At 41.8% G+C, this 13,716-nt stretch overlaps 1 protein-coding gene and 1 long non-coding RNA gene across 3 annotated transcripts; one reads left to right on the top strand and one right to left on the bottom strand.

The window, feature by feature from the left end:
• Positions 1 to 450: 450 nt before the first annotated feature.
• cpt1ab (carnitine palmitoyltransferase 1Ab (liver)) lies at positions 451 to 13,712 on the bottom strand. 2 transcript variants are annotated; one of them, XM_037254181.1, is made up of 19 exons: positions 13,559 to 13,712; positions 10,527 to 10,691; positions 9,947 to 10,089; positions 9,640 to 9,811; positions 9,244 to 9,345; positions 8,823 to 8,960; positions 8,638 to 8,715; positions 8,443 to 8,550; positions 7,797 to 7,884; positions 4,765 to 4,960; positions 4,025 to 4,213; positions 3,836 to 3,941; positions 3,616 to 3,732; positions 3,262 to 3,426; positions 2,625 to 2,756; positions 2,389 to 2,541; positions 2,141 to 2,254; positions 1,936 to 2,028; positions 451 to 1,871 (listed from the first exon to the last, which is right to left on the bottom strand). In XM_037254181.1, exons 2-19 carry the CDS (start codon positions 10,665 to 10,667, stop codon positions 1,785 to 1,787), a joined length of 2,322 nt encoding a protein of 773 aa, XP_037110076.1. In that variant the 5' UTR covers positions 10,668 to 10,691; positions 13,559 to 13,712; the 3' UTR covers positions 451 to 1,784. The 2 variants fall into 2 exon arrangements, with proteins under 2 accessions (XP_037110076.1, XP_037110077.1); XM_037254182.1 differs by lacking the exon at positions 7,797 to 7,884 and adding an exon at positions 7,243 to 7,327.
• LOC119124326 lies at positions 1,946 to 2,293 on the top strand. The gene is made up of 2 exons (XR_005098253.1): positions 1,946 to 2,056; positions 2,119 to 2,293. It is a non-coding gene; the product is annotated as an uncharacterized LOC119124326 (long non-coding RNA).
• Positions 13,713 to 13,716: the final 4 nt, after the last annotated feature.

The following is a 13,716-nucleotide window of genomic DNA, read 5'->3' as shown; positions in this document are numbered from 1 at the left end:
GAGAAAGCGGACCTCAGTAACGCAATCGTGAAATGTTAGCCTGCTATCGGAAGCCCAGGCCAGTGTGACATAAGGGTGGCTGTGAGTGAGAGTGAGTGAAAAGCCTACTGCCCACGTGGTAGATAGGAGCTCCAGAGACAACTGTTACAAGTTACCACTTCCTGCCTGTGCCCTTCTTGGACTTGTGTCACCTTGCGACACCTTTATTCATCTTCCTTCAAAGTGAGTGACTGGCTGAACTTGCCCAGATGGCAAAATGTGTTTCTTAAAAGTATTAGATATATGCATGAAAAGTAATAACCAAATTACAGGCAAAATATTAACTTTTGTTTAATATGGCTAAATAAGTGAAAAGAAAACATTCATCTTCACATTAGAAGCTGTCAACCAGAACTGCTCATGTTCAGTATACAAACAGCATAAGATACATGATTAAGGTGAAACCAGAAGTGACAGCTTACTTTTTATTCCTCGATTTGATTGATTTGACACCAACTCACAACAAGAGTCTAGCATACAACTTTCCGACATTCACTTTATTGTTCAAACTTTTGGTATGCACCAGCTGCTTGTCGTTTTTTGTTTTTTTATTTACCTTAAATTAGAAGCAAACATATACAGCATCATCTTCAAAAACCATGCAGCAGTGTAAACATGAAAGTTGACAGATAAATCATACAATAAAATGGCAAAGTCCGTCAAAAATAGATCAGAAAAGTACTTAAACCAGGAAAAAAGGCTTGTAAAATAAGCACATCTACATCTGTTTCCTGTGCATTGCTAAAACTATAAACTAAAAATAAATAAAATATACTAACATATACACATTAGAAATGCACTCTAAGGAAGACAACCACTCCATATACACAGGTGGACAGGAGAGATGTCCAAACCCCATTTTCTGTTACATGGATGATAAATGAACATTGATATGTGTTGAGAAAACCATTTCATTCATGGAGTGTACAACAACCAATTTGTTTAAGAGCAATTCCAGCCCTATATTACATTGAATGCGCGAGGGACCGTCATCCTTGATCACAGCTGCATTCTACTGCATCTCAACTACTGTTGCACATGTACATGCTGGAAGTAAAAGCACTTATATGCCAAACTAGCAAAACCTGAGGATGAAAACAAAGGCAAACCTTTGTCGCTACATCATACAATCACACGCAACATGTTAAAAGAATGTGCTAGAAAGGCATCGTGGGGCCCAATGTTGGAAACGACCTTCTACAATCAAGCTCACTTTCTGGCCCAAACCTGATTTTCAAATGTTACTAAATCAAGTTTGACAAGTTGGGAGTCGAGTGCAACTATACAACTGCAACGAATGAAATGAAAGAAGACCTAAAAGAACTCAAACAATGAAACAAAGCAGCAAAAGATCTCACACCGCATTGCAAATTAAAACCTTAAAAAGTGGATATTGCTCAGTACTTTGGTTGGCGGGAAGATCAGCGTGACGTCAGATCTGATCGCTCCTCCCTTTCTGCCCTTTTTACACAAGTGGTTTATCACTAAGGCACTGGTGCGTAGGGTCCAGTAAATAGAAATGTTCTGCGCACAACCTGTAGCAAACGCCACTAGAATCCACAATTTGTCAGATGCGTACAGTCCACAAACACCTCACGCGTAAAACGAAAGCAAGGTTTGTAAATGCAGCCCAATCAAACAGTTTTTCTTTTACTGCAACATCACGTAAAATAACCCAACCCTATATTTGATTCTGTACAGCTTCAGGAAGAATAGACATCGATAGATCGAGCGGAGAAAGGCCGTCACTTGGAAACTTTGTTCTCGAGCTGGAAGAGGTCGAGTATGTCCAACATGGCCTGTCTGATGTTGGCGCCAAAACGGTGAGAGTCCTGTCGAGAAAGAACATAATATTCAAACAAAAGAATGAATTGAATGAAATACAAGTGAGCGTACAGTTTCTGGGCTGGAGTGTTTGCTGGAGATGTGGAAGTTGATCAGGTTTTCTCCAACGATGATGTAAGACACACCATAACCATCATCAGCCACCTAGACGAGGGAAGAAAAAAAAGACAAGGTTCATCCAAATCTGCGGAAAATGCCACCGAACTCTGCAGCAATCTTTTTTTTTTTTTGCAGATTTAGTTGAGTGAGGAGCTACCGGTCCAAAGCCGCCTCCAGATGACACATATTCAGGGTGTCTGACCAGGTCAAACAGCTCCACCTGCTGCAGCGGCGTCTGACTGGTGGACAGCCTCCACGGCTCAGACAGCACCTACAAAACAAAGACCTGAAAGTTATCATATTATAATAATAAAAAATAAAAAAATCTGTGTTAAAACTGTTATTATGACCCCCTCCCCATCGCAGGTTTTGAGATTACAGGACAGCTTTTCCACAGGCTCATACCTCCTTGAGGAAGGGCGAGTCTTCCCCCAGGTATTTGGAAACCACGTAAAGACAGAAGAGGTGGCGATCAATGCCCATGCCAGTCATAGCCAGGCGGTACATGTTTTGGTGCTTCTCTGAAGCAAGTTTGAGCAACTTCAGACGTTGTTCTCTCTGAGAGAAAAGGTGTGTCGGTCTACATAAGCACAACATAATCCAAAATAGGAGAAGAAACTGGAGAGAAAGACATTTCTTACAGTCTCGTCTCTGATCATAGAATGGACGAAAGTGCACGTTTCCGAGGTGCAGGAGCGGACCGTTTCCGTTCGACCCTCACGGAACAAACGGGTCATGGAGGCTTCATAGGTCAGGCAGAACTTGCCCTTGTCCTGTTTGGTGAGAGAAAATTCAAGTGGTTACTTTTTTAAACAGACAGACTACTACTTAAAGCACTGCAGCAGCCTAATTGTGGTACGGAAGTTGTGACTGCCCTCTGCTGGAATTTTAAGGATCTCTGACAGTTGTCAGTGAAGCGTGTATAAAAAAATAAATAATGAAAATGACCATTCCTCAGTGTTATGTTAATTCCAACAAAAGAACGAAAATACTGTGACTTTACAAACTCAACTAATGGGCAAAATGGTGGCAAATAACATTGCATTGGTTTTATCACGACTATTAAACCCATCAGATTTTGTTTGGGTTTCAGAGTGGACCTCATTTACATTTCAAAAACAAAGGATTAACCGACTAGATCTGTTGAACAGTGATGTTTTCGAAGAGAAAAAAACATCAGAGGTGAAATACAGCAGGCAATGTATAGAAACATCCCCAAAGCTCATGAATTGACAATGTGTATCAAACTATTTTGACCAAGGCGTTGAAAGTACAAACCCTGTAATGAGCCAACTGCAGGGCAATCTGGATGAAGGCATCAGGACTGGTACGGCACTTCTTGATGAGACCCTTGCCAAAATCATTGAAGGGGAAAATGTGGCTGTCCACGTCGTCTGCCAGAATCCTGGCAACTGTCAGCGAGCCGTCGATGATTCCTTGGCACTAAAAGTAATGCAAAGACGACATGCTTGCCTTAACATATGTACACTTTGATTAGCATAAAATGGATGCTGCTTTTGCGCTTTGCATACAAACGACTCGTGCGAGTAGTTATAGCAACCAGCAGGGGGGGGGGGGGTGGGGGGGGCAAGTCGTGTGGTCATGCAAATAGGAAACTGTAGTTTATCTTACCTCATCATTGATGTCCCATTGCAGTCTCTGCGGGGCAGGCAGGTTGGGATGGGGCTCCCCACAGCAGTGCCCATCTTCGGTATATCCAAGCTTAAATGGGTCCATGGAAAGCACATGCTGCAAAACAAATGCTGTTTAACGTTGAGCATTACTAGGACTTCAATTGTGTTTTAAAACACAAAAACCCGACATGAATATCATGAAAAAGACAATGACCGACCTCCCACAGATGACCAATGATGGGAGCATCAGCCCAGGAGTGTTCAGCATTCAGACCCATGGTTCCATTCTTAAAAACGATCAGGTTAAAGGATTTATCAAACCACCTGAATGAAAAGAGAAACAAGTTTTGTGTATTCAACAGAGTTGTGCTGCATCCTTTATTTTTTTCCTGCATCTTTGGTACTACCTGTCGTAACACTTTCCGTGCAGCAGAGACTTTGCATAACTATCCAGAGACTTTACTGGGTTGCTTTCTTCGAATCGCTGCTCTGTTTCATCCAGTGTCACAAAGAAGGCTGCCTTCTCAATGGCGTCCAGAGACTGCTTGTTCTTGCCACGGCTGAAGTAGGTGTCGCGGCACTTTGCCCATGGTGTCCTGCAAAGAGAGAATGGACGGAAAGAAAATAGCAGCGCAATGCAGCATACTAAGAGGGTTTATTTATTATTTTACTTGCACATTTTTTTCCACCCAGCTACAATAAGACTGGAAAAACACAAAATGAACACATAAGTAAAAATGCATTTGATTTGTTACTCTTTGTAGAAAGTGTAGAAAATGGAATGCTTTACTTCAATTGGCAGTTATAACAATTGTTTTTTTTTTGTCACACTTCTGTCAGTCCTATATGCCTGATGATGGGAAAACAGTGAAGCGTGACAAACATGAAATAAACAAATAAACAAACAAATAAATAAATACATAAATAAGGGGGCACCCCTTTTTCATACCATTTATACTGGAGCACTCTCCATTTCTTAATAAACCTGAAATTATTCAACAGAATTGGGGGAAAAAGCTAGAAGATTGTACCTTCCTCATGGCATTTCTTCTGCATAAGTCTAGAGGCCCTAATTAAGTATTCAGGTGTATTCCAGATAAAAATAAATTCAACACTCGTATGCGAGTTTCACTGAGCAGCGGAGTACCTGTCCCCTGCAGTAAGTGCAGCGAGCCTCTCCTCTCCTGGCGCGGGCTCCGACCGGTCAGCCAGGATCCTTTCCATCTGCTGTTCAATCTCCCGTGGCAAGAGAAGCCTTCCATCATAAAACATCCACACCTTGTAGAAGCGCCCTTTGTGGTACACGGCTATGTGTTTGCTCTCATTCGTGTGCTGAAGGACATCTAGAGGAGAAGTACAAATTGTAAGTTGCAGAAGGGCGGAGTCAGAGAGGAACAGCAGTGTTGTTTTAGCTCTTTACCTGTGTCCACTATCGGGCCTCACTAATTTGATCTGCAGTGCAATCACAAAGTTTTCTGGCCATTTGTATCACCTTAGAGATGTTTATGCAATTTGAACTCAACCCCCAAATTTTATGCGCCCCCCACTACGCTAAACAGGCATTCTGTTTATTGAAAGGTTAAAGGTAAATCATCTTCATTTAAGGTATTCCAGTCAGATCGAATAGAATAAGACAAATTGAAGCAGTTCATGTTGCTTTCTGAAAACATCTTTTATGGGATACACAGGACACCAATTTCACACATACGCAATAATTAAAGTGTAAAAATTAAAGTGGACCAGAAGACTTTCTGAATGCACTTAACAGTACATATGATCTTAGGGGAATAAAATGCTGTTCATTTTGGATGCAGCATTTACTGCAACAATTTAAAATATACATGTAGCTCTCATGGGATCAAACGACGGTGGAAAACAAAGTCATTGAGATCATCTAAAAGGAAACGAGAAGGGACTACCTGAGTGAAAAGTGGAGCCTGAAATGGAGTACATGCAGGGAGGAGGATGTAACATGGAAGTTTGATGCAAAGTTTGTTTGAACAGTATCGTGTCGCATCAAGACATACCGCTTTTGGTGCGTTCAAAGGAAACAAAAATAGATTGTCTTTGTGATGCTTGTAGTGTTCAAACAGCCACCAAACAAGGGAGGGTAAGAAGAAACCCCAAAACACCAAGAACGACACATGCCGATTAGTCTGCTCTGCTCTGCTTTCCCACTTCCATCAATAAAAATGCTTGGTCTGCCAACCACGAGGAGCATTTCATTTAACAATTAATGGGTTTAACAATTCATCGACTCCTATCAGCTCTTCTACTATATAGACCAAATCTACTATGACTACTTGACCGTTAAATCCTCACGTCAATTCAAAATCAAACACGGAAGTCAATTAAACAGTTCCTTGTGCATTTCAATTAATTTAGCGAGACAATATTTCAGATTAGGCAAGGTCAGCACTTCAGATAGCCAAACACACAGGCAATTTCAGGTTTTGCGTGCCAATTGAAAAAAAATGAGATATTAGAAAAACTGTAGTAAATGCATTCATTTGAGGTTCACGTTTTACCAACCGCAATGCCAATGGAATTGGTACATTGTGTAAAAGGTACCTGAGATACACATTGCTTGGATGCCATCATATATTGCTCCAAATTTTACATCAGCATTAATAGTGCCTTCACAGACATGTATTTACACATCCCGGATTCAGGCTTTTGAAGTTACGCTAATAATCTTCGGCCCGGATTATAATTATATATAATTTCCCAAAATAATCTGAAATGTGGACTTGACAGATCACAGCACACTTTTCCACTATGCATCAATCAGGCCATCTCAAGAGCTACCAGCTACCTTCATGTCACCCCATAACAAATAGTACCTCCTAGTACCCCATTTTGTCACAGAAAAGTGTCTATTAGTAGAACCATATTGAGAAAACCATACCTATCGTTATTATTCAAAGCAATCGGAAAGGGGGGCTATGCGCATTACAGTACTGATGTGTCAAAAACTGAGGTATACAAAAGCACATCTCTGAACACAATGCAATACCTGCAAAAAATTAGCAACCCCGGAAGAAGAACTAACCAGTGAGCAGCCCTGTCAGCTAAGAACAGGAAACTGAGGTTGCAGTCAAAGGCGGCTCAGTGCTGCATCACATTAACAGTTTTGCCTCGTGACAGTGGTGAATGGGTCATTTCTAGCCTCAGTCTGGGTTTCAATGCCGCAGTCTACTTCCTGAAACAAAACTGAACTAAAATGACGAGCATTTAACACGTCTCAACCCAAGACAGTCGAGCTCCTCTGGGACTCATGGTCAAGTGTGGCATGCCATTCAGCAATAACCAAAATACACCACTTAACTGGTTTTATCAGATGAAATGTACACGATATAACCAACAAGGTGGCAATTAGTACTTAAGCACGGCACTTATCAGTCATCACATTTATCATGCCAGGTCATGTCTTGCGGGTCTCAATCACCATGTTATACAAAGAACCTGGTTCAGCCACATGCAAATTATTCACCACGTGTGCAAAGAGCAGAACACATGAGTATTACAAACTCTACTGGGTCAGAATTTTTCCACAGACGGACAAAATCGCCCAAGGAGAAGTACAGTCAGAATGGCGTGGAGGAGGCAACACTGCAGACTCTACCTGTGTCTACACCTGGGACACGACTGGTGTTGAACATACGCTCGTATTGGGAGGAACACATGGGGATAGTGTTTAGGAGCATGAGCTGAAACGCAAGAGGGGAGAGTCAAACAAATCGAGATGACATTCTAAATCACCATCATCCAGACAGAGCAGCAGACACAAACACCTACGGGGACAGAAGCATGGATAAAGTGGAGAGGAAATGATGAGGATTGGTTTGAGAGGCAGCAGGAAGAACCTCAGCAGGCTGCCAGGGGAGAGGATTTATACAGGGACCAGAAACCAATGACCACTCTTTCAATTCCAACAGCAAAGCCCTCTTATCGCCAATGTGAATACGTTTCAGAAATATATACATCACCTATTACTTGTAGTCATCTCACAAGTCACATCTATGAAAGCCAATCAGAGATTGGATTGTTTCAGGGCTTGGCTGTCGAGAAAGAGACGAGAGTAGGCAAAGGTTTCCAATGGCTGCTGCCATTGTGATGGTTTGGGTCACAGGGAAGGGGTACGGTTCAGAGGGCATGGCACAGGTGCCCTCATCTTACCTGTCTCCAAACCGGGGATGCGGGTAGTGTTAAACATCCGCTCCCACTGAGCCGAACACAGAGGAACCTTGTTTGCCAGCAAGTATATCTAACGCAGCATCAGACACAACAGCGAAAGGACAAGACAGTAAAACACAGAACGTGAGTGTTTAACATTGCAAGCACATGCGCGGGGAGTTGTACAGAGTCATACGGTGAAGCTTTGCTGCTGAGGCCAGTGTAAGCTCACACAATATAAGATTTAAAAATAAAAAGTCTAGAAATTTACATCATGCGGGTTGGTGGGGGGTTGTACAAGAAAAAGAAAATAGTGAAGGTAAAGCTGCAATACATCTGGCCATCAGGAAAATCATTACAATTCACTCTTTCAACAGCACTCTGAAGAAACAGAAGGACAAGTTAAAAATATAGGTCAAATCTCATTTGGCCAGCAATCAGGACAATGTCTCCATTCAAACAAACAAATTGCTAGCCAGTAACACAAACTTTTTTTTACAGTAACGAGTGTTGAGCATTGTGAACATGAAAACACAAACTACCGCTGAATTTATTTGACTAAGGAATCATTTATATAGTCAAGCATTAGCAGCACTAACAAGCCATGGGGTAAGAATGTTAGAACCCAAAGACGTTGCTCCGTACTCACTGGCTTGATCTGAGCTCGGTCGAGCCTCCTCCTGTAGATCATGATGGCATGAATGGCATTACCTGCTCTGGCAGCCTGAACTGAGGTGGGGAACACATAAAGGAAGTCCTGGAGGGAGAGGAAGTTGTTTGGCAGAATGAAACTCTCTTATCAGACTTCTACTGCTTCACAAACAAATAACTGAGTTTTTCCTACCATAGCATAGTAGTTGCTGTTCACCATGATGGGCCCGCGACCTCTAAGGTAAATATACTCTTCCCACCAGTCACTGACCTGTGATGATGCAGGAGAAGAATGACAGAGACAAACATCAGGTAATATTATGAAGAACGTTCAATCGATAGCAATTTGAAAGGCTAAAAGAATTCTTTACGACTCACGTAATTGGAGGCCCACCATGACTTCAGTTTTAGGTACCACTGCAATCTAGGACCCAGTTTCATCTCAAAGTCTTTAGCCAGTCCCGTCATCCGTTCAAATTGTTCATCATCCATTAGTGGGCGGACTGACTCGAGGTACTAAGCATTAAAACAACACATAAGGAAAAGGTAACGGTTAACAAAGTGTACACAATAAGTGAGGAAAAAAAAGTAGAGCTGCAATGTTTTTTATTGTAAGGATGCAAAAAGGGCAGATGACAACATACTAGCCAATAAGGATACTAGTACATAGTAAAATCCAGCTAAGCCTATAATAGCGGAAACAAAAGGAATGAACTTTGATCTCCTATTAGATCCAAAGGATCGGACAAAAAAAATTGGAGAAGAAAACAATGACCCTTTTCCTTTTTTTAAAACGTACCCTTCTGCAGGTATCATTTACAGGTGGAACAGGCAGCCGCGGCAAGGAGCTCTGGAAACTATAGAGCATGGGTTTCCTTCCAGAGAACACCTTAACTAACAACTGGAAAAGAAAAGCAGTATTGCTCAGTGGTATCAAAAAGAACAGTCAACAAAACTCTGCCATCGTGTTAAAAATCTACATTAAACTGCTTACAAATCAGGTTTAACTAACGCTGCAAAGAAATCCTTAAAGGATAACAAAAACTAAATGCTCCAGGGCAATAAGGGCAAATCAGGTTAAAAATGTGGCCATTTTGAGTCATCGGAAGTAAAAATGTCAAGCATGAAAAAAATTGTCTTTCAAAATGTCTATTGTTAGGTATATGGAGACAGCTAATACAAGAACATTGCTCACCATCCACAATCGAGTCGACCAGGATACCGAGCCATGGCGCGCATACATCCAGCCATGCCACGACAACAGGGACTTGAGGACATTCCTCATGATCATGATGATGGTCACCCATAGACCTGTGCCCACCAATACCCCACCAAGAACCTTCTGGGTGTCTGTCGACATATATTTACTGTGCAGGAAAAACAGAAAAAGGAGAAGCCCTGGTCTGAAAAGTGATTCAAAAATATGGTACGTATGAAATTTGCACTGGCCAATTTATTTGCCACATAGTTGTTGTTTTGCACGCAATCATTAAGGAGCTTACCTAATAGGCATGTGTTGTCCCAGTTTGGCAATCAAGCCAAGAGATGGATCCAGTTGTTTGTATTTATTGTAGGACATGTAAGACACGACCACAACCATGAAGCCACCTGGGCTGCCTGGGTACACACCAGTCATTACTCCATTCTGTGGAGGTTTAGACAGGAACAACAAGGTCAAGGGGAGCCAGGAAACAAACACAATGATTTGTAGTATTATAGTGGGGTTGTTGAATACGAAGACAATGTTATCAGTTTATTATGTTTGAGTAACTTGATATCGTGGTGAGTAAAGAGTTGAAGGACAAACACTGTAACAGAGAATTGACACCCAAGGCATTTGTGAGTGAGTAGCCTTCTAAAGGGATTGGGAGCATGTTAATATACACCAATCGACACAATCGTAAAGAACAATGTGGTCAAACGTTTCTTCAATAAAGCAATTTAGTATTTCCAAAACAAAATAAGATCAATATTGTATAAGTTAGTAATAGGATGCAGGATTTTAGTAAGTGCATTTGGGAAGGGCCCGACTGGTTCAAAGGTCGAACTTTGCCTCAGTGACGCAAACAGAGTGCCTCTCACCTTGAAGCGAATGAATCTTTTCTTCCACGAGTGAAGACCAGAGAGGTAGATTTGGCGCAGAGCCTCATGGCACAGCTGCAGATCGATGCCATCTGGGGTGACGGTGAACTGAAAGGCCACTGCCTGGTGAGCTTCTGCCATGGTGGCTGCTTCTGTGCAAAGTTACTGAAGAAAACACAAAGTGAAAGAATGCCCTCATTATCATGAAGTAAACAGAGATGCAGAGGCATACCTGCCGCATTTTATTTTCAACTTTTAATAGATAAGCACTGATATGGAAGGCGTTAAAGTGGGATAAAAAGCATGCAATGCATGATGAAGGTTGTTCGGTCTCGAACCTTTATCGTTGTTGCCGCTTTATAAGTGTATGATTACGTTAAGCCTCGCCGTTGCTGTGTATGAATGTAGTGTCATGTTTTGTATGTTGTCCTTGTGCCATCAAGCTGAGCAAAGATAGTCACGGGACTAACGTCAAACGTCTGTCCATTGTAAGTGTTTTGGTCTATGTGAGAGCAACAATATTCTAGAGTTCTGGTAAACACGTGTCTAAAAAATAACATCACCTTGGAATTAAAGCTATAATGATGGAGAAAAAAAAAACAATAACCCTTCGTCAGGCAACAGGGAGCTTTGCTCTTGGCGCTCTTAAACTGACAGTAACTGGACAATGCTGGTGTGATTGGGGAGTTTTTTCTTTTTTTTTTAATACAGTGCCAATGAATGTGACATCAATGCAACAGGAAAAGTTTTTTTTTTTTTTTTTTTTTTTTTACTGAGGAGCTGAAGAGATTTTAGACAACTAGTTTAAACAGAGGCTCTTTGTGATCACCAAATGCAATGTTGAGACTTGAGAGAAAAGTGTTCATTGTCAACAGGTTCCCGCAAGCTGCTCAAGAAAGGGTATCATTATCCACCACACTGTTCCCGCTATAAAAACCGGTTAGACAAATGTGTCATCCTCTACATTAAAGCTCTTCCAGAGTAGAGTATTGTCTATATGGCCTCAAGGTTTATGTCAGCAGCTCCAGACCATGCACGCCAATCAAATTCCCACTGTCAGGGTTCTCACTCTTTTCTTAAAATTGTTTTCCAGGAATTACCAGGAATTCCTTGCATTTGTCCAGGACTTTTTAACTGCTACAGTATGATTCAAGTTATCACGACATGCACAAATAAATAACACCTTTAATCTTTGGAGATTTATTTTCTACAATTGGACAATGTCATTGCAGTCGGTGGCATCATGGGAAAAATGCCAAACTGAAATTATTATTTGCTGACAAAAAAATTACTAGGTGGCTTTGTAAAGCACTTTGGATCACATGGCGTAGATAAAACGGTATAGAAGTGTACTCCATTTAGTTATGCTCAAATTTGATTTTTATCGTTTGGGCTATGATCTGTTTTCCGGCAAAAGTAATTCAAGTTATAATTGTGATTTATTGGTTAAATGCTAAATGAATGATGAATGCGGATTGCAGGGTGATCTCTATTTAACACAGTCAAATTAAACTGGATGTCTTGGCCTTACAAACCAAGGAAATAGGCAATGGTCTGCGTTGTCAAGCCAGTCAAAGTGCATTCAACCAGTATCACCGTTTATTCTGTCAGATCATTTGCAAAGGGCACATTGAACAAAGCAAAAGTATACAATTTTATGCTGTATGGTAAATACTACTCTGTTTATAAATGCGTTAGGCTAAGCGCTCTCATGCTTTACGGCTGTCTGGTGCAAAAAAAAAAACTGCATTTGAATAATCTTTTAAATTGGGACGTGCAATACAAGGGATTATCCCGACAGTGAAAAGCTCAGGATGAAAATGACAGGGGGAAAGTCCATGCTGAAGGACACGGTCGCGTGGACATTTTCAATCTGAAAGCAGCGTCTCCGCAGACCGCCCCTCCCCCACCTGATCACATGATCCAGCCTTCACTGCGGAAACTGGGGGAAAGGTCGCCCTGGAGAGCCGCTCGCTTGGATACAGAGGGAAAACTGGGGAAATCACTAGCAAACACTCCCGTGCATGCCTACAGAAGCGTGTATCGATACACTGTGCAGATGCATAAATCGAGCTAAGTCGGCAATATTTCTAAAATGTTACCCCTATGGTAATAAATCATGGCAACCACCCCCACGATCATCGTGTGCGTAACGTCGTTCATTTGCATGACAGATCTTATCATTCCGTCATCATTAATCACGATTAAAAGCTGCCGTCAGAGCCAAGCTCCTCCACAAACACGTAATTTTATCAGCAAAGACGCACAACATACGTAGTTGCCATTCGGTAATTGCACGCTAAGGGAGGCAACACTTGACCACGTGGTACATCCGAAACTGGGTCAATAGTTTGCACTCCGATGTAAATAAACTATATTCTGGGCTTTCCGTGCAATAATGCAGCCTTCTTGAAGATAAACCTTTCAAGTGCATCGTTGATACACAAGTCCGAACCGCAACACTACAGCGCCTTTTTTTCTTGACGTTAAGGAACAGGTGAAACTATCGATTAATGCCTAGTTTATGACTCGTTTAGTCGCATCACGGGCCACCGTGTTGCAAATCCCTAATGCAATTAATTATTACCGAACGATCGAGTGCCCTATGTTTGTCTTTGACAATGAATGACCTCTATTTGCACAGTTGCCTACATAAGTGTTGGGAGGACATCTTACCTCGTGATAGCTGCCCACCACCTGGACAATGACCGAGGAGTGTTTGAAAATGATTAACAAAAAGGCCTGCCGTCTAAATTTAGCCACATATGGAAGTATGATGAGTGGATGCTAATGAGTAAAATTTCCTACTCTAACAGCTGGAATGCGTTTTGTCTGACTCGTTGGAATATTTCCCCTCCGCCAAAGGACCACATTGCACCAACAAGTCTCATAGTCGAATGGACCATATTCCACCACATCCGAAATCGTTTATCAAATCCTTCACAGGCACATTTTATGAGCGCTTTCCAAACTGCACAGTGGGCAAGACGAGATCGCGTTAAATGACGATGAAACGGAGAGCTTTTACTCACCAAGCCCTCCTATGAATCCGAGATTTTGTGTGCAAGACTTTGGCGTCTGCACACAATGAGACACCGTTCGGCGGCTGAGCTTGTATATCGCTAACGTTGACACAAGCAAGGTACGCGAATGAGAGCCTGTGTACAACGCCTACTTCTTTTGCTACGTC

The sequence above is a fragment of the Syngnathus acus genome, chromosome 6, assembly GCF_901709675.1.
Source record: "Syngnathus acus chromosome 6, fSynAcu1.2, whole genome shotgun sequence".
Classification (NCBI taxonomy): Eukaryota; Metazoa; Chordata; class Actinopteri; order Syngnathiformes; family Syngnathidae; genus Syngnathus; species Syngnathus acus.
This window is presented reverse-complemented; position numbering and strand designations above follow the sequence as displayed.